The sequence below is a fragment of the Biomphalaria glabrata genome, chromosome 15 (assembly GCF_947242115.1).
Source record: "Biomphalaria glabrata chromosome 15, xgBioGlab47.1, whole genome shotgun sequence".
Taxonomy (NCBI): domain Eukaryota; kingdom Metazoa; phylum Mollusca; class Gastropoda; family Planorbidae; genus Biomphalaria; species Biomphalaria glabrata.
The window spans coordinates 29,661,568-29,681,918 of record NC_074725.1 but is presented as its reverse complement, the minus strand read 5'-3'; the positions used below and the strand labels follow the sequence as shown (position 1 = coordinate 29,681,918).

The following is a 20,351-nucleotide window of genomic DNA, read 5'->3' as shown; positions in this document are numbered from 1 at the left end:
TGGCAATCTATTTAAGTTTTCTTTCCGTCTTCTGTCATAAAAAAAAAATAATCAGGAGGTAGTAAAAAGTCAGAATAAAAGAAAGCGGGGGTGTGTGTGGGTGTATGGGGTGTGTGGGTCCATGCTACTGTTTCTTTTGGAAAAGCGCTTGGCTTTCCAGTCTAAAGTGTCGGAGTTTGAACCTCTGTTACGACAGACATTTTTACAAAGCTAACATCAACTCTGTCTGGTAAAACGTTGGTGCACGTTATATCTCCCACATCCATTGGGAGACTTTGGCATACACGAGACATAAATCATTATAAAAACATTTTTGTTAATTAGTCTATTGATTACTAGTAATTAATTATTTTGTTTGATACCAACAAGGGAAATAAAATTTTTCAGTATTCACAGATACGGCTAAATATGTAGGGTTATGTCCCCTTGGACAGTACATATGTGAATTAAAAGATAGTATACACAGTTAGTTATCGTTTTTTTTTTCTAAGTTGTAAGTACACAGGTTTACATATGTTTATGTGCGGCACCCCATCCCCAATTTTTTTTTTAAATGCGGCCCTCGATGAAAAAAGGTTGCCCACCCCTGCGTTAGAAGCACGTCATTTTTCCTACATCCATTCTCGGTGCAAGTTGAAACTTTCAAACCTTCAACAATTGTTTATTGTACCTAACAAAGTATGAATAAATAAAAAATAAATAAATAGTCAATTAATTATCTGTAATTAATTATCTTGTTTGATACCGAATAAGTGAAATAATGTCTTTATTATTGAGAGATGTTATTGTAAGTGCGTAATACTTTCCTTTAGATAAAATTTGCTTACAAAAAATGATATTTAAAAATATTTTGCTTCTTTTAAATTTGTAATTTTAAGGACAACCCCAAGTAGACCCAACATAACTTATACTAGCTTTAGAAAGTTATATTGGATGGTTGTTGTGTTAGCCACTGTACACCCTCGTCAACTGACGGCCATAAAAACAGATTTGCTTTAGTTTACATCATCAGCTCATGGTTCATAGGATCTAAAAAAAAAGGCGTGGGGGGGGGGGGTAGTAAAAGTAAACTTTCCCTTTCAGACCTTGCGATCTATAGAGCAGATGATGCTAAGGCCATCTTTTTTTTTTGGCCAACGGTTAACAAGCAGGGTGTCATGTGGCCAGCACAACGATCAACCGCCTTGACTTTCCCCAACTAAATTCAGGTACCCTTTGCAGTTGGGAGGACTCATGGGGCCCCCTAAACATCCCGAAATTTAAAATCCCAGTCTTCACCGAGATTCGAACCCAGAAATCGGGAGCGAAGCGCTAACCCACTCAGCAACCGCGCAACCTGGGAGTACGAAAAAAAAAAAGACACTTCTGAGGGCTTAATATTAAATGTGTGTGACCTCAAAATAAATTAATTAATCTCTAAGTCTGTCTGTCTCTCTTACTGTTTATCTCTATCTGTCTCTCTCCCACTCTGTCTCTCTATATATCTGTCTCTCTGTCTGTCTCTCTATCTGTCTGTCTCTCTTTCTTGCTGTCTGTCTCTCTCTGTCTCCCTCTCCCTGTCTATTGCTCTGTCTCTGTATATATTATATATGAAATTATATATATATATATAATTATATACAGACAAACAGACCGACAGACAGACAGATAGATAAATAACATTTTATTTTCTCTGAAAACATGAACATCGTAAAAAAGTTATTAAAATAAATTTTATTCCATAGCTTTAATATCATTCAATATTGTACAATTCGATCAAAACAACACACCCTCTTGTATTACATTTAGAGTGTCAGATATAACAAAATGTATCAGGAACACAAATACATTATAAAGCCCTAACAAATGTCACGTGGACATTAACAACTAATTCAAGATGCTGCCTTATAGTAAGTTTTTTTTTCAAGTCAAATTTTGATCGTAACATTCACTATCATAGAATTACCAATAAGCTTCACAATCCGTTTGACAATTTTAAGTCTCACTATTATATTTACTAATAACCTTACTTATCCTAAACTTTACAATCGTTAGTCTCACTATCCCACTTTTGCCAATAAGCTTCACTATCCGTTTGACAATCGTATGTCTCACTATCATGCGTTTACTAATAACCTTACTTATCCTAAGCTTTACAATCCTTAGTCTCACTATCCTACTTTTGCCAATAAGGTTCGCTATCCATTTGACAATCGTAAGTCTCGCACTTTCATAAGGTCATCAATCATAATTTTCACGGCCAAACGTCAAAAGTCTCACTATCGTATGTTTCACTATTATACGTTTCACTATCGTGTATTTCACTATCATAAATTTGGGATGCCACTTTCTGCAGCTTCACTATTATACTATTCGCGACATTTTCTTTTCAATCGGCACGTAAAAATGTTTTCTATCAACCAAATGTAGCCTGACAAAGTAGAAAACACCAAACTGTGGGAGATGAGTGAACAGAAAAATATAGAGGTGCAGATCTTAGAGAGGAAGTGGAGATGGATTGGTCACACCCTTAGAAAAGATACCAACAACAAAGCTAGACAGGAGTCAGAGTGGAACCCCCAGGGAACAAGACGCAGAGGAAGACCAAAAAGAACATGGCGACTCAGTGTACTTGAAGAAGCAGAGAAGACCGGGAAGAGCTGGGACACCATCAAAAAGCTAGCAAGAGACCGTGGAGAGTGGCGTGTTTTTGTCGAGGCCCTATGTTCTATGAGGAACACAAAGGTGTGATGATGATGAAATGTAGCCTGAAGACATTTAACAGTTGCCTACAGCAGACCGAGCATAAATCAATGGACCAATAATTATAATAATAATAATAATAATAATAATAATAATCTTTATTTTCCGTGAGAAAATTTGTCTTACAATTTGTGCATTACACCAAACAAAAAACATTATAACTATAAGAAATCAAAGTGTACATTCACACCAGACTCACTCATAATTTACATGTGACAAAGTTTATATCAGATTGTTTCTATTTAATGATTTGATTGCCAGGGGAACAAAAGAGTGTTGGTGTTTGTTTGTCTTTGCCATCTGTGTCTTGTATCTCTTTTGTGATGGTAGAATCACAAAATCCTGACCCAAAGGGTGATTTTTTTTATTTGTGGAATCTTTTTAGCTTATTCACTTGTCAATATTCATAGGACAACTCTTTACAAGAAGAAAAAGCTTTGGATTGACATTCAAAGTCAATTTTTTGTCGGTAACCTTTTTTTTAAAATAAATCTTTTAAAAAGCGTAAGTCGAAGAATGAGCATATGCAGTGGCGTCACTAGGTGGGTGAGGGGGGGGGGGGTGACACCCTGAGTTGACCGCACCGGGTGACACCCACTCTAGTGACGCCACTGAGGATATGTACACATGTACACATTCCAAAGAAACTTTCTTCAGAAGACATAGCTCTTAACTCCTAACTCGATTGCAACTCTAACTGGCAACCTTCAGCCAGACGCTAGATGATCATAGATACATTAATTGCCACGAAATTAGACGTTAATTAATGTACATTGATACTTTGTACTAGACGCCAGGTTATATCGATACCTTGAAACTGATGCTGGGTAATCTGTATTGAAAAAAGATACTTTGTATCTGACTATGGGTAATCTACATTGAAAATCAATTCCTTGTATCTAATGCTTGGTAATCTTTATTGAAAATCGATACCTTTAATGAGACGACAGGTAATCTACATTGAAAATCTATACCTTGTATCTGACGCTTAGTAATCTATATTTAGAATCGATACCTTGTATCTGACGCTACTAGATCCATATTTAAAATCGATACCTTATATCTGAAACTGTTTAAGCTCTATTGAAAAATCAATACCTTGTATCTGACGCTATTTATAATCTGTATTGAAAATCGATATTTTGTATCTGACTCTGGGTAATCTACATTGAAAATCGATTCCTTGTATCTAACGCTAGGTAACCTTTATTGAAAATTGATACCTTGAATCAAATGCCAGTTGATGTACATTAAAAATCGATATGTTGAATCTAACACTTGAAAATCTATATTGAAAATCGATACTATAGATAATCCATGTAGAAAATAAGTTCCTTATTTCAGACGCTAGCTAATCTCCATAAATAATGCATAAAATAATTTAGAATCCTCTATGGTTTACCTTAATTAACTTAACCGTCACCTACATTGTTAATTCAGTCATAGAAAAAGGAGTATAGTCCATTCATAAAACTTGCTTGTTTAGTATACTGACTAATTTTGACTCGAAGTAGAGAAATGTTTTTATTAATAGCAATATTTAGTAACGGGGTCATCTCTCTAGAGACGGCCCTTCATCTCAAAATAAACTTTGCTGAGATCATGGACCTCCACCCCAGGTCTTCCATCCAAAGAGTGGGTCCAAATTGGCTCATACACGAGTACAAAGTTGCCAGGAGCCAAGAGATCGTGTAATGTTACCATAGCTATTGGTCCATTACTTCCTTTGCTAGTAGGCCACTTGTAATTCCGAGGAAACTTCAAGTTCAAAAAAATCTTTTTTCCTGATAAATCCTGTAAAAATATTTTTTAAAATAAATTCTTTTATTTTTTTGTGTGTGTTTCATCTAAAGACGGATTTTTTAAAAGACGTCTATTGGGAATTTATAGAACAAATTTTAGACTCACAGGTTTCTTCATTGTCCTTATATTCAAATTTAATAGTTGATTTAATAATAGTAATAATATAAAAGTTATGCACAAGCTAAAAAACTATTTTACATAATAATAAACAGATGTAGATATAAAACAAATGGTAAAACCACGTTTTGGTTTTATAATGGCTAGTTGTTGAGTTGACTAAATAATAACATCTTAAATATTTTGTGAAGCCTTCTGATTATGAATAATTTTAACATGATCATCAAATCAGAAAGTTGAAAACAAAAGGATAATGATCTTATAGTTAAAAAAAACAGGAGGATAATTATCATTATGTCTGTGAAAGAGATTGTGTTTGTGAGTTTGAAAAGAGGTTATGAAGACATGATTGATTGATTTGAGACTTGTTAATGAACTGCAACTTGTTGACCATTAGAATGTAAAAGAAAATAATAAAACCAGTATTATCCAAAAAAAAAAAAAAAAAATTTTCTTAAAACAGGTACCGGTCTGTCAACTTGTGGAGGTTTCTCTACTAGTGATTTAGAAGAGCGGTCATAGTAATAGAGTTCAGCCTGTATACAATGGCGCGGGACTTAGGACTGAGTGATGTACACGAACAGTCTTTTGTGTTGATTAGCCCGCTTTGTGGTACACAACAACAGTTTCAGGAGTTCAATCGCACCAACAAAAACTTTTATATTTCTTCGAACCTACCTGGGCTTCCATGGGAAATAAGGACAGATCCTTCCGAAAAAATCCAATAACTTCGTTCGTCTACAACACAGGACAACGTAGCAACGAGCTATTGGACTAAACTACCCACAGTTTGAGACTTTGCTGGTCAGTGTTGAGGCTTTCCATAGGAAATAAGGACAGATCCTTCTTCTTCTTATATAATACAGACGTTACTTCAAAAATGGAGATGATTACGTCCTACGCGTCATGCATTTAGTCATGCATATTAACCAATGACTTAAATTCTGCCAAGTCACTGGTTTTCCTGGCTAGCTCAGGCAACCCATTCCATGCTCTAATAACACTAGGGAAGAAGGAGCATTTGTACAAATTTGTCCTAGCATATGGGAAGAGGAATGTGCCTTTAACTTTGTGTCTTTCAGATTCCGAAAGAATCCCAATAACTTCGTTCGTCTACAACACAGGAGAACGTAGCAACGAGCCATTGGTCCAAACTACCCACAGGTTGTGACGCTGCTGGTCAGTGTTGAGGCCTACTAAAACGAAGGGTCTCGGTCTAAAGCAGAGAAACCAAACGGAGGTAACTCTCAACGAAATCCACTAACACCGGCGAAAGGCCGAACAATCAATATAAATTAGTCGACGCCGACACTGAACAAGAAGTTTAATAGCAATGAAGGGAACCATCGAATGTCAGCTAACTCTCTACGTTCATACAAGGCTTCTTATCTCTAAGGCGTCCTGGAGGCAGTTTGTTTACATCGGCTGATATTTCGCTCTGCCTAAAACCTGGTCTTGTTTTTACTAGTCACGTCATTGTCTCTAAGTCCAAAACTTTCCCTATTCCCGAAACACATAATTAATTCCTTAATCGTACCATAACAGTATAGACATGGGAGCATAACTCTTGCGATACATATACTGATATTCTCTTCTTGTGATTATTATTTTGCGTTAGTATACACTTTTTGTAGGAATTAATATAAAGTTCAGACGCTTCATAGATACAATTTAAGGCATTCTCATATTTTGACCAATATATTATTTATGTTAAGTATTTGCTTACAAAAACCGCATCGCAAATAAAGAGTTTAGAAACGGGGTTAAAACAGCAATTGGACTTCACAATGACCTTCTAACCATGTTTAAAAAAAAAAAAAAGTAAACTCTATGGCCACATCGCAAGGTCCTCATGGCTCGCAAAGACCTTCCTTCAGGGAACAGAACCAGGAAAAAGAAGGAGAGGCAGACAGAGAACGCGATGGGGAAGACAACATAAAAGAATGGAGAGGCCTTTCGTTGGGAGAAATTCTATCCAAGGAAAACGACAGAGAGGAATGGAGAAATAGAGTCAACAGATCCTGTGTGGTGCACCAACGTTCCACAGACTAGGTGATAAGTTAAGGTGAAGGTCAAGTATTTACAAATACTAACACGCAACCTAATAAAATACTAACTAAGACACAAAGATAAAGAAACATGTACTATTCCATATGCTCGGACCTAGTCAGAAAAGTAATTCTTCTCTAGCGCCATTAGCGCATGGAATGGGTAGCCTGAATCAGCCAGGAAAACCAATGACTTAGCTGAGTCTAAACACTGACTTTCAACGTCAGAACATGTGACGTTGCAACGAGCTATTGGTCTAAACTGCCCCCCAGGTTGTGACGTTGCAGATCAGTATTGAGGCCTTCTAATGACGAATGGTCTAGGTCTCTAATCAGCACACACAGCAAGATAGACACAATCTTAAATAATCTTGTGTAAAGAACCAACGTCTTATAACTTATAAGATAAGATATAAAGATAAAGTGTGGCATACAAAGTTATATTTATTTTTTTATCTAAACGTCTAATCATTGATAGCACAAAAAGTCCATAGACGTATCTTGTAATTTTTACGTTAAAGATTGTGTATTGAAACGAGCCAAAGATGCACAAATTTAAAAACTATATTTAATAACTATAAACAGATCTTCATATACAAGTACAATTTTAAGGCTAATTGTTCTACTGAAATTTCACTTGATGTTACATAATGAGCTTCTGTTGATAGAGCCATTCAACGTAGTTCAAATATTTTGTTTCGTGTGATATGTTAGTACAATTTGAATATATGAGGAATTTCGCGTGCCTAGAGTGGGTATATATATATGGAGGCACTTGGGTTTGAATCTGGGATTCTAAATTCCGGGATCCTTGGGCGCCTCAAAGTCCACCCAGCGCTAATGGGTACCTGACATTAGGGAAAGAAAAGGAGGTTGGTCGTTGTTCAGGCCACATGACACCCTCGTTAACAGGGGGTCACATAAACAGATGACCTTTACATCGCCTGCCCTATAGATCGTAAGATCTGAAAGTGGGTCATTAGTCTTCTTAAATAAAAACATGAGCTATGAACAATTTCTGAACAAAATTTTACATGACTGGTTGAGAGACCATGACAAAAAAAAAGTAAACAATATCAACTCTATGATTTCTCAAAAAGATAAATGGAAAGTTTTTATTGCCTTGTCTTCTAACATCAAAAGGAATTTAAAGAAAAAATGGCAACTGTGTATTATAAGCAAACAAAATATTTTTTTAAAACTTGAAAAAAAAAAAAAAAAACAAGGGAAGAACTCCGCACTCACAACTATATTTCTCAATAATTTAGAAGTTAGTTCCCTTATTAGATATCAAATAAAGCTATTAATTAAAAATAATTAGTTGATTAATTTAAAAAAAATGGTTCACGTTTCGTTAGGAAAAATAATTTTTTAAAAATGTTTCCACTTTATCCGAGAAATGGGTGTGGGAGAAATAAAGTGAGCAATTATCTAAGGAAACCAAACCCTACATAGTTAGCATATTTGTGAATAATGAAGGGTGATTTCCCTTGTTGGTGTAAGTAATTAATTGATTTTTTTTATTGCTTCATGTCTTGTCTATGCCAATGACTAATTGTGTAAAGTTTCAACTTGATAAGAGAATGGGTTTGGGAGAAATTATGTGCATAAATGTTTTACCAGACAGACAGAAAATGTTCTGGGATAAAGGCGAATAGGATTTGAGCCTAGGACTATTGGATTGCTGCCTGGTCGTGAGGTATGTGCGCTAGGCTGTCGTTCGGTCGACTCGATGGAACCTCGTTCCTACCCTGCCCGCTGCCTTCCCCCGGTCGACCTGCGGGAGGTTTGGACTAGGGAGTATATTATCTTCAACTTTGAAGGAACATCCAAAACATCTGAAACATTTCACAAACAAAAGAAACATATTTCTCGTGGCGACAGTTCAAAGTATATAACGTGTTATTATTTTCCTTATCTTATCTTATATAATACAGACGTTACTTCAAAAAAGAAGATTATCTTATCTTATATAATACAGACGTTACTTCAAAAAAGAAGATGATTACGTCCTACGCGTCATGCATTCAGTCATGCATGTTAACCAGTGACTTAAATTCTGCCAAGTCACTGGTTTTCCTGACTAGCTCAGGCAACCCATTCCATGCTCTAATAGCACTAGGGAAGAAGGAGTATTTGTACAAATTTGTCCTAGCTTATGAGAGAAGAAGTGTGCCTTTGTGTCTTTCAGGGTATTTTATTAAATTGTGTTTTTGTATTTGAAGATTATGGTTCAGTGTTTTATGTATAATTGCTCCTTTACTTTTGAGTTTTCTGTCCTGAAGACTTTCTAAATTTACTGATTTTACTAAAGGTGTTACTCTAGTCAAATGTGAATATTCGTTATGAATTCTTCAGAGAAGTCCAGTAGGGACTCGGCAACGAAGCGCCATTATCTCGTCTCTCTAATGGTAAGAACTTCTTCTGGTGTTCAGGCATGGCATGAGAGCACTCCGCTACCAGCCCTGTCTTAGAGTTCAACCATGACATCCAGCATAAAGCTATCCGGACCGGCCTTGCCACACTTACATGGCGCTCAGCCAACGGAAAACGGTCCCCCTCGTAATTAGCGACCGAAGAGCTGAGTTGGATACGGGTGAATTATTCTATATTCCTATACTGCAACCGTCTCAAGAACAGTGAAGGGGTCGCCATTCCAGCTTTGACGGCCCTCTTTGGTGGGACGGCGTGGCGGACTTTTTGGACGGGGATGCAGGCTATTTGTTCAATACATATGCATATTGTCGCAACAACTTTAACGTATATAGACGCTATACAGTTAACTTACAACGGCCATTACTGCATAGAAAAAGAACAGGTAAAGTCTCTCTGTTATCTCTACAAGTATGGAACTCTTCAACAGCATGGTATCATCTAGAAACAAAAAAAAAAAAAACAACAACAAATGTTAGATTATATTAATTTCCAAAATTAAATAACCTTAAATCAAAATATTTTTTTACATGTACACCCGGAAAATGTTTATTGGAGATTAGTATACATAGAGCGTTGGTGAAGACCGTGATTCCGATGGTACATGGTACAATCGTACCAAACAGAGTATGAAACTTTTTGATAAAACAATCAATTAAATAACTATATTGTCAGGACCGAGTCAGCCTGGGTCTCCTGTTTATTTTAGAGGAGAAGGGGAGCAATTCAGGTTGTTGACTTCAAGGTTGGCCTTTTTTTGGATTGTTTTATATTTTTTTAGATGTTTTTTTTTTTTAATGGAATGTAACTCATAGTAAAACATTGTGGCCTTGTTCCTAGTCCAGGACAGTTGGATTTTTTGTTATAGAGTTGAAGTGTAGACTCTAATTATTTCTGTATAACTATTATTTGCTTGTAGAAGGCGCGGTGGAAGAGTGGCAAAGTGCCTGGCCTCCTAACCGAGAGGCTCCGGGCTTGAATCCTTAGGGTGCCTTGAGTCCACGCAGCTCCAATGGGTACATGAAATTAGTAGGACAAAGTAAAGGCGGTAGGTCGTTGAACTGGACATCTGACACTCTCGTTAACAGAAGCATCATCCCTATAGATCGCAAGGGGTAATTTACTTTACCTTTTTTGCTTGTAGAAAAAAAAGGACTTGCTATTATTTAGTTGGCAACAGCGATCTTTAAAAAAAAATGCTGTTAATTTAGTCAATTTCAACCTTTCTCCTAATCTTCTTCATTCTTCTCATGTTCCATCTCATCGCAAATTCTTTGTGACTAAATAATCAAAAATTGTTTGTGTTAGAGAGAGAGAGAGAGAGAGAGAGAGAAAGAGAGAGAGAGAGAGAGAGAGAAAGGCAAAGAGAGCTCATAACTTTGTTTTCACAGCGCTTAAATTAAATGTGCACCAAAAAAAAAAAAATTGTAAACCTCTAAAAATGCATTAAGTATCAAACCAACGTGTATTCATTCTATACACTGTATACACTAATAAGCTAGCTATTTACAGTTACCCGCCATAAGTACAAATCTCAAGTACAGAATGAACTCTGGACGTACTTTCTGGTGTAACATTGAACGATAAATTGTTTATTTTTGCTTTGCATTCTAAAGGTAGACCTTTGAGAACTTTCTGAAATCTTTCGGATCTTTCTGAAACATATACATTTATAAAAGTTTTGAAAACATGAATTTTTAGTAACGAAACAAACTTTGGAAGTGTAAAGATTTATCTGGCGTGTAACAAAGACAGATAGATAAGAAGATATATATATATATATATATATATATATAGGGCGAAAGAGAAGGATATAGAGACAGCGAGAGAAAAAAAGATTCAGAGAGAAATGGACCGTGAGAGATAAAGGGGTATAAAGAAATGTTATTGTAAAATGTTTGACCTGTTTCGGATGTTCCTTCAGAGTTGAAGATATTTCACTTCCAAAACCAAACATCCCGCAGGACGACGTGGATGGGAGCGGGCAGGGTTTGAACCCGGGACCATCGATAAATCCAAGCGACAGTTCAGCGCGCAAATAGCACGACCAGGCAGCCATGTATAGATAGATACGCAGTGAAAGAGAGACAGAAAGAGACAAGGAAAAGCGAAAGAAAATGAGAGAGAGAGAGAGAGCGAGAGAGAAAGTAATAATGGCAATGCGCGGTGTTAAGATAGAGATACAGAGTAAAAGAGGTTAATTTTTTTTTTCTGTTGATTGATGTGGTGTCATTGTCAATGAATAATTGTGCAAAAATTCCACTTGATACGAGAATGAAAAGGGGGATAGGATTTTGACGGGGCGAAAGAAATGTGTAACTTAGTTTAAAAGTAAATGAAGGGGAAGCTAGTCAGAGTGACGAAATGGCAATGCGATCAAGTAAAGGTTATTGAAACAGTAAAAATAAACTGCCAACAATCAATATCTCACTCTAAAACTTACTGCATAGCTGCTTGTGTGCTGCGAAATCTCTCGCCTGACAGGCTCGATCACAGTAGCTTCTCATCCTGCACCTCGAGCACGTCTTCATCTCTTCACTCTCCTTCCCGCAGTACCCACACTTCGCAAGAGACTTCCGGTGGCCATTGTCGTCTGCCAATCCTTTTTGGACGTTCGCATCGTCCAACATTTCAGAGGCAGCAGTTTCCGGTTGAGACTTTGCCATCAAGTGTTCTGCTTTATTCACAGAAAGTTAAGCAAATTAATTGAGAAATCGTTCTTATAGTTGTTAAAGGAAAGTCATAGCAAAGTGTCATGGGCGCCCCAGGATAGGTGCAAAAAGGTGGATTTTGAGTAGTTAACTTTAAGCACATTTTTTTGCACCATCAAAACTATTAACATCTTCTAAGTAGCGGAGGCGCGGTGGCTGAGTGATAAAGCGCTTGGCCTTTTGTGAAGACTGGGATTTTTAATTTCGGGATCTTTGGGCGCCTCTGAGCCCACCCAGCTTTAATAATATTTGTTGGAGTAAAGTAAAGGCAGCTGGTCGTTGTGCTGGTCACATGACACCCTCGTTAACCGTGGGCCACAGAAACAGATGATTTTTACATCATCTGCCCCATAGATCTCAAGTCTTAAAGGGGAACTTTTTTTTTTAAAGTAGCAACTTAACAAGTAGTGCTTAAACTGAAGTAAAGTTGTAAGTAAGAATAAGTTTGCCTAGGCTAGTCAGTGCTCTCGAACTTATACGCTTTATTTATAGGCTTGCAATTTTTGCACTAAATATCCCCCTGTTGCATTTTACGTCTCGAGAGACGATCTTTTCCCTTTGCAACTTCTTGTGTGACTAAAGAGGCCAATCCTTGATACACAGCTGCGATCGCATGTTGGGCATATATAAATATATGTTGTGAGATATTCCAGGCCGATTCAGGTAATCAATAGGGCAACTCTCTGTCGGCGAGTGTCGCTTGCACATATCATATATTAAAAAAAAAAAACATAGCTAATCAATATATATATATATATATATATATATATATATATATATATATATATATATATATATATATATATATATATAGTTTTAGCGCAAAAGAAAAGGTGAAATTGTTACCACTATCAGTTCGACTTCTTGAGTCATCTTGAAGCTCGGGATAGAAATCGGAACACTTTTGTCTGTTGGGTGGCTTTGTGGAGCTACAAGAAACTATGGGAGAGGTAGAGTTCTTCAAGGCTGTGGCTGATTCACTTCCGGTTTTCCACCACCCTTTCCCAAACGAGGCTCCCGTCTGCTCAGTTCTGCTGCATCGAACCGCTCCGCCAAACATTCCATTCAGAATATTGAGAGGCGTCTGTTTGTTTTTATGAAGTATGTCTGGTTTCAAAGTGGAAGAACTCGGTTTGTTTTTCTGTGGTGTCGCGTTATGTCCCTTTCTTTTCTTGTTCTTTTTCCTTTTCTTGTTAGATCTAGGTATTTGATCTGTGCTTGACTTGGAAGTTTTCATTGCTTGTAATTCTCTAAAGGCTTCGTATTCACTTCTGCTCTTGTGCCCGGGGTTTTTATTTTCCCTTTCCTTGGTAGATCTAGGTATTTGATTTGTGCTTGACCTGGAGATTTTCATCGCTTGGATTTCTCTGAACGCTTCGTGTTCACTTCTGATGTTGTGTTCGCTGTCTAAAAGTTTCGCCCTGCTGGTTACAAATTGTAAGAAGTGTACCCTGCCGTCCAATAGACATCTCCCTTTTCTGAGGCCAATTAAGTTACATTGACTAATGTGTTCATCTCTGTCAAGAGCTAGACAGTCTATTGAGCAGTATCTGAAATGAATTGTAAATACTTTGTTTTGATATTGAGACTCGGCTACGTCTATTGAGCAGTATCTGAAATGAATTGTAAATACTTTGTTTTGATATTGAGACTCGGCTACGTCTATTGAGCAGTATCTGAAATGAATTGTAAATACTTTGTTTTGATATTGAGACTCGGCTACGTCTATTGAGCAGTATCTGAAATGAATTGTAAATACTTTGTTTTGATATTGAGACCCGACTACGTCTATTGAGCAGTATCTGAAATGAATTGTAAATACTTTGTTTTGATATTGAGACTCGGCTACGTCTATTGAGCAGTATCTGAATTGAATTGTAAATACTTTGTTTTGATATTGAGACTCGGCTACGTCTATTGAGCAGTATCTGAAATGAATTGTAAATACTTTGTTTTGATATTGAGACTCGACTACGTCTATTGAGCAGTATCTGAAATGAATTGTAAATACTTTGTTTTGATATTGAGACTTGACTACGTGTGTAACCTGCTACTTTAAATAAGAGCACGTCATTATTGCGAAAGAACTTAAAATAAATTATTCTGAACAATTAAATCAGAGTTTTAACTGAATGGCCAATAATATAGGGATTTATTTTTCCAATTAATAAAATGCAATTGTGAAAATAGTTAGTCTCTTTTAACATTAAAAATGAACTCTAACGAATATAGTGGTTTTTTTTTTTTTTTTTTTTGTTTTTTTTTTTGTTGTTGTTTTTTTGTTGTTTTGTTTTTACAAAGAAACTTATGTTAATGTATATAAGGAGATAAATGCGCTTTTTTAGGCATATAATAAAGTGAAGAGACTAAAACAGAACAACAGAAGATTTGATGTACACATTACAAAGAAACATAAAACATATGTAAATGTATATAAAATGTGCTTTTTCTTTGGCCTATAATACTGTGAAGAGACTAAATCAAATGGTCTGATCTACAAATTACAAAGAAACATAAAACATATGTAAATGTATATAAAATGTGCTTTTTCTTTGGCCTATAATACTGTGAAGAGACTAAATCAAATGGTCTGATCTACAAATTACAAAGAAACATAAAACATATGTAAATGTATATAAAATGTGCTTTTTCTTTGGCCTATAATACTGTGAAGAGACTAAATCAAATGGTCTGATCTACAAATTACAAAGAAACATAAAACATATGTAAATGTATATAAAATGTGCTTTTTCTTTGGCCTACAATACTGTGAATAAACTAAAACAAAAACATTTGATCTACAAGCAGGAGCAGGGTTGGAAGGAAGCCAAAATAGAAATCAAGAAGCGAACCCAAGACAACATAACGAAGAATAACTTAATAATGAACACAAAGTCAGACTTTTACAATTGTATTTAATTATTGTTTCTTTCTGTTGTTCTACTATTGAACATCCTCATGGTATTTCAACAAGCCTTTGTGTAATGGTTCACTTTTCAAATTAAATGTTATGTATGTCATTGCTCTACGAATCTAGCAACAATTTTTCTACCTTCATAGTTCATGTTGTACATGCTTCGGTGGCCTACAGACTAATATACTATTTTTTTTTAAAAAGGGGTGGGGTGAAAATAAATTATTAAAATTTCTGTACGACTCTAAAACGAGTATGGATTGTTTTAATGGAATCTAACGATTGCCTTCATAATCTGATAAAGTTTATAAGCGAGTCATAATAGGTAAAGTATTATTGTTATAAATAAGCTGACAACTTTAGAGAATAACTGGAAGTACATGACTGAAACTACACCTCTGACAGAGGCCAGTGAACTGCGGGCGATCAAACGTGAAAACTTAACGAACAATTAAAGAAGGCACTGTTGTCAATACATAGCGTGACGTCACAACCATTATCGAGAAATTACGCTTAAGAGGGCAAAAGGGAGATAACAACATAAAGGAACAATAGAGAGGCGAAACAAGGATGAATTAGATTTAGAGTGGTGTAATAACGGGGACAACGAATCTTCTAAATTCTCTCCCCTCAGGATGTGAAGGCACTTGTTAGAAATATGAAAATTAAGACAATATTTAGAACTGAATCATCTAGCCAACATCTTGTATATTAAAACTCAAGATCTTAAACAGGTCCTCGTTTCAGAAGTTCAAATGCCTCTTAAAAAACTGCGATAAGCTATTACCACATCTTCTTACCTCAGATTTTAAAACGCCTCCTTAATTCAGGGGTCACTGACTCCAGGCATGTAAGAAAACGAAGACTACATCATCCTCGTGGAACATAGGGCCTAAAAAGTTCAAAGTTCCCCTTTCAGACCTTGTGGTCTATAGATCAGATGATGTAAAGGTCATCTGTTTCTGTGGCCTACGGATTACGAGGGTGTCTTTACTTTTCCCCAACTAACGTTAGGTACCCATTAGAGCTGGGTGGACTCAGAGGCGCCCGAAGATCCTGAAGTTAAAAATCCCAGTCTTCACCAGGATTCGAACCCCGGACCCCGGTTCGGTAGCCAAGCACTTTACCGCTCAGCCACCGCGCCTCCTAGAGTTTCTATAATTTTAGAAAATGAATACATAACTATACGAGTTCTCCACTGGCGCTCCAGCGAGTTTTAACCAAGCGCTTAAGGCTAGTTTCAGTTATTTTGCTGAGGACATTCTAGCGGTGTGCTGAAGTCGATAAAAAAGGTGTGTAAACAGTCCATTGCCGTGAAATGTTACTGAATAGATTTCAGCTTCAGCCCGAATTCCAGCCAAACTCAGAGAATGGTTAGAACAGATAATGAATTAAGATGATGTCAATGAAAGACTACAGAATCTGTACCCCGTCAATATCCATGACAACGTAACCTCAACATTTGGAAAAATTGATCCAGTTTTGTGATGTCAGGGGAAACTGTCAAAAAAATAATCGAAAAATATTTGTCTCATTATCACCCAATATTACAATAGGTTCCTTTTCTGTTTGTGGAGACATGTGAATATTTGGTCTGGAACTAAGCTTGGTTTGGGGCACATGTTCTCTCAGGAGTGGATTGAACTTGGATAGTATTTTGACAAACTCCTAGAAATGACCTGGAATTTGGCTTTGTCATTTTCTTCTACTTATTCACGATGCCCATTAAGTGCCAGATTCTGCTATTTTAAGTGTCTAGGGCAGTGATGCCTAAACTACGGCCCGCGGGTCAGATCCGGCCCGCGATGTGGTTTTATCCGGCCCGCTTAAACATGTTTACAAGCACTTCATTGAGTAGACAAACGTTTCACTAATAAAACAAATGAAACCGATCTTACATAATAGCCATACGTGTGTACGTAGGCCAAATAGTGCTACGGGTTGCTAATAAAACTATTTAAAATGGTTTATTCTCTATTTCTTTTTTTTATATCTATTCGATGATTTGTGTGTATGTATTTGTCTGGTGTAAACATTTTCTAGTTTGATTTACGCCCGCGACACGAGTGTCGGAAATTAAACTGGTCCGCCGGCCGAAAATGGTTGGGCATCACTGGTCTAGGGCATTTATGTATAAGCTCTAGATCTAGATGAAACCAGCATACCGAAAAATGGAGTAACAAAATGTGCCCCAGAAAAAAGTACGCGTGTAAAAGTGCGTTGCCTTCAGAGATTTAAACAAATTTAGTCAACTCGAATTCAAACCAGGTTACGTTTAATTTAAGAAAGAACATAGGAGATAAAAAACAGTGGGACACATACACTAGCAAAGTAAATTAAATTCTAGTAAACAGTTCAAATTAAGTAGCTTGTCTTTGTTCATATATGCACAGTGCGTTGATTTTATTGAGAAAATGTACCCTTAGTTTGATCCCCCCCTCTCACCAATTGATGCCCTGTGCGGCCGCACCACTCGCACATGGCTAGCTACGCCGCTGAACAATACGTAACATTTTCGCAACTCGTTTTGTAACGCAAAAGAGAACGATGGTCCGTCATTCGAAAGAAATGAAATCGTTATGGCGCAGGGTTAGACTCTGACCCGCATCTCTGGGAACCTGTTGCGGCGTCTTCGTTAACAGCGCCTTATCAATCGATCTTGCCGCAGACTAAAATCAGTTCAAAACGTCTGAATAATTCGATTTAATAAACAAATTTATCAATGTTCAAATATGGTATTAAAACCACAATGCAAATACAAAAAGATTTTTATTCCTAACAATAAATTTACAAGACCCACTTTGCGCGCCCTTGGTAGGACCCACAGTTTGAGAAACATTGATGTATATTTATCAGAACCTGCGAATTTCTCAATTTAAAACGGACTAAGAAAGGGAGCGGTTGTAGCTACTTCACGACTAATAGCGCCTACTTACTGGAACTCCAAACACCTTTCGCAGGTAACTTTTTCCGAGAAAAACTTCTTCTTGCAAAAGAAACACCGATTCTCTTCTTTCCATTTCTCCAAGTTTTCTAGCGAAATAAAAATTGCCATCTGTCATATCATAGAATTTCTAATCTGTAACGAGAGGAACAAAAAAATCTGGCAATAAACTTTAAATGAGCTGCTCTGTCATGTAAGTGCTTTTCAGTTGATAATTGCTATTTCAAAATGATAATAATAAAAATGTATATATATATATATATATACAAATACTAGCCTGATATGACCCGCGGCATGCGGGCCTTAGTTTTGGTATTACTGATCTACTGGTTTAAAATTAGATCTATGTTAAACAGGGTGAATGTTCTCTTTACATTTTTTTGCCACGAAAATAAAAGTAGTGTGAAAATGGGTTTACCCGTTCAGGCGATGTATTTATATCAAATATAAAATACTGTGAAAACGGGTTTACCCGATTTGTTAAAAAGTGTAGTTTTTTTTAAATAGAAGTACAATTGGGTACTTTTTGTCTATTTTTAGGGCCCTCTGGTAATGGTAAGGACATTAAACATACAGTACGGTCTCCGCCATGATATAAGAAATATTAATGCCAAGTTTTTATAGATTGGATTTCTATGTGAGACATACATAATAATAATAATAATAATAATAATAATAATAATCTTTATTGTCCGTATGGGTTATTCCGTATGGAAATTTGCCTTACAATTTGTGCATTACACCAAACAAAAAAAACAACATTATAACTATAAGAAACCAAAGTGTACATTCACACCAGACTCACTCATAATTTACATGTGACAAAGTTCATACCAGATTGTTCTTATTTAATGATTTGATTGCCAGGGGAACAAAAGAGTGTTTGTGTCTGTTTGTCTTTGCCATCGGTGTCTTGTATCTCTTTTGTGATGGTAAAATCACAAAATCCTGACACAAAGGGTGATTCTTTATTTGGAAGATCTTGTTAGCTTTTTTATAGATGTTTGTCTCGAACAACTGCCCAAATGGGGTTTGTTTTTTTGCCAATGATTTTACCAGCAGCATTTAGGATTCTATAAAGTTTATTTTTATTTTTAATGCTCAGATTGCCATACCAGGCAGTGATATTGAAACTTAAAATATTGCAGATGTGAGCGTTATAAAACATAGCCAAGGCCTTTTCGCTAACATTAAACGAGGACAGTTTTCTTAGTAATCGTAATCTTTGCTGTCTTTTTTTGCTGATATAATCAGTATTTGCCGTAAAATTTTGTTTATTGTCTAGGATAGTACCAAGGTATTTAAAGGTTTGCACAATTTCAATAGTCTCTCCAGCTACAGAAACAATATCATTTTCCTTCTTGTCCCTACGAAAATCGATTATCATTTCTTTGTTGTTTTTTTTAGATTTAATAATAATACATACATACATACATGCATACATACATAAATAAATGCATACATGCATACATACATACATACATAGATAAGACTTGTCTTGGAGTCCGAAGTTAATGAAGAAAATCTTAATCGACCACCTGAGGACAATGGTTATGCTTGCCCTGGATGTGGCCCAATATGTAGGTCACAGCCGGGGCTGCGTTGTCACGGGAAATACTGCATTCCTCAAAGTTATAAAAGAGGACAAGCCCTTGAAAACGAGCACAATAATTGTCCGCCGGTGGTCGATTAAGATTTTCTTTTCGCGGTCTGCGTTTGTCCTCGGCAGCGGGTTTTCTTTTGGTCTCAAATGTGTATCCCGCGGCTTTTGTAAGTGACCTCCAGCTGTCTCGTTCTGAAGTCGCATGCAACTATGTGCTCTCTTCTAGACTATGTCAGTTAAAGCAAGTTGGCGCCTAATCTGGTCTTTAAAGCGTTTCAGTGGGGCACCTCTGTAACGTCGACCACCTTTTAGCTCAGCCAAAAAAAAAAAAAAAAGACTGCTTTTGGCATACGTTCGTCCCCCTTACGGGATACGTGCCCTGCCCAGCGTCGGGCCATAAAAAGTCCTTCTATACTGTCCATACCGGCGTTCGCAAGAACATCGCTGTTTGTAGTGCGGTCTTGGCATCGTATGTCCATGATGAAGCGCAGGCGACTAAGGCTACTTAAACGCTTTCCTTGTGTATAGTGCAAGAATGACACTACAAAATTATATATAAGCCTACTTTTAAAATGGCTTTGTCTATGTATCATCTAGGCTAAGTATTAGTACAGTATCAGCCATATCGAAACTTACGTTTATTCTCGTAGATCTGACCACTCTTAAGTTGTATGTATCATTGCTGCATTTCACAAAATATCCTAGAAAACAAAAACGTTTACAATATTAGTAAAATAGTTAATGCTGTTGTAATCGATTACTTTGGTGGTTCACGAGTTATCATTTCATCTTATGTGCTGACGCGACAATTACCTCAGCTTTATTCTGGAATCGATTCCGCTATGGCGTCGAAAGCTAAAAATAGATTTGTTATGTAAGCAAAGGGAAGTCACTATTTGTATACTGGCACTTTGTCGTCTGCTGAATTGAATATCGGTCGCTAAAATAGCGACGCTTTAGGAGAAATGATTTAGAATTTTTAAAAAAGTTTCTCAGTATTATAGTTCAAAAGCGAAACAAATCTAAATTACAGGAA

The 20,351-nt window shown here is 36.6% G+C and overlaps 1 protein-coding gene across 4 annotated transcripts; it reads right to left on the bottom strand.

The window, feature by feature from the left end:
* Positions 1-1,958: 1,958 nt before the first annotated feature.
* On the bottom strand, positions 1,959-20,096 carry LOC106068974 (uncharacterized). 4 transcript variants are annotated; one of them, XM_056012384.1, is made up of 7 exons: positions 19,952-20,096; positions 17,705-17,847; positions 12,701-13,404; positions 11,587-11,820; positions 10,706-10,798; positions 9,499-9,584; positions 1,959-4,536 (listed from the first exon to the last, which is right to left on the bottom strand). In XM_056012384.1, the coding sequence occupies exons 2-7, from the start codon at positions 17,821-17,823 to the stop codon at positions 4,303-4,305; spliced, it is 1,470 nt and encodes a 489-aa protein (XP_055868359.1). In that variant the 5' UTR covers positions 17,824-17,847; positions 19,952-20,096; the 3' UTR covers positions 1,959-4,302. The 4 variants fall into 4 exon arrangements, with proteins under 4 accessions (XP_055868359.1, XP_055868360.1, XP_055868361.1 ...); XM_056012385.1 differs by having other exon boundaries at positions 11,587-11,817; XM_056012386.1 differs by having other exon boundaries at positions 17,705-17,801; positions 19,952-20,091.
* Between the last annotated feature and the right edge of the window lie 255 nt (positions 20,097-20,351).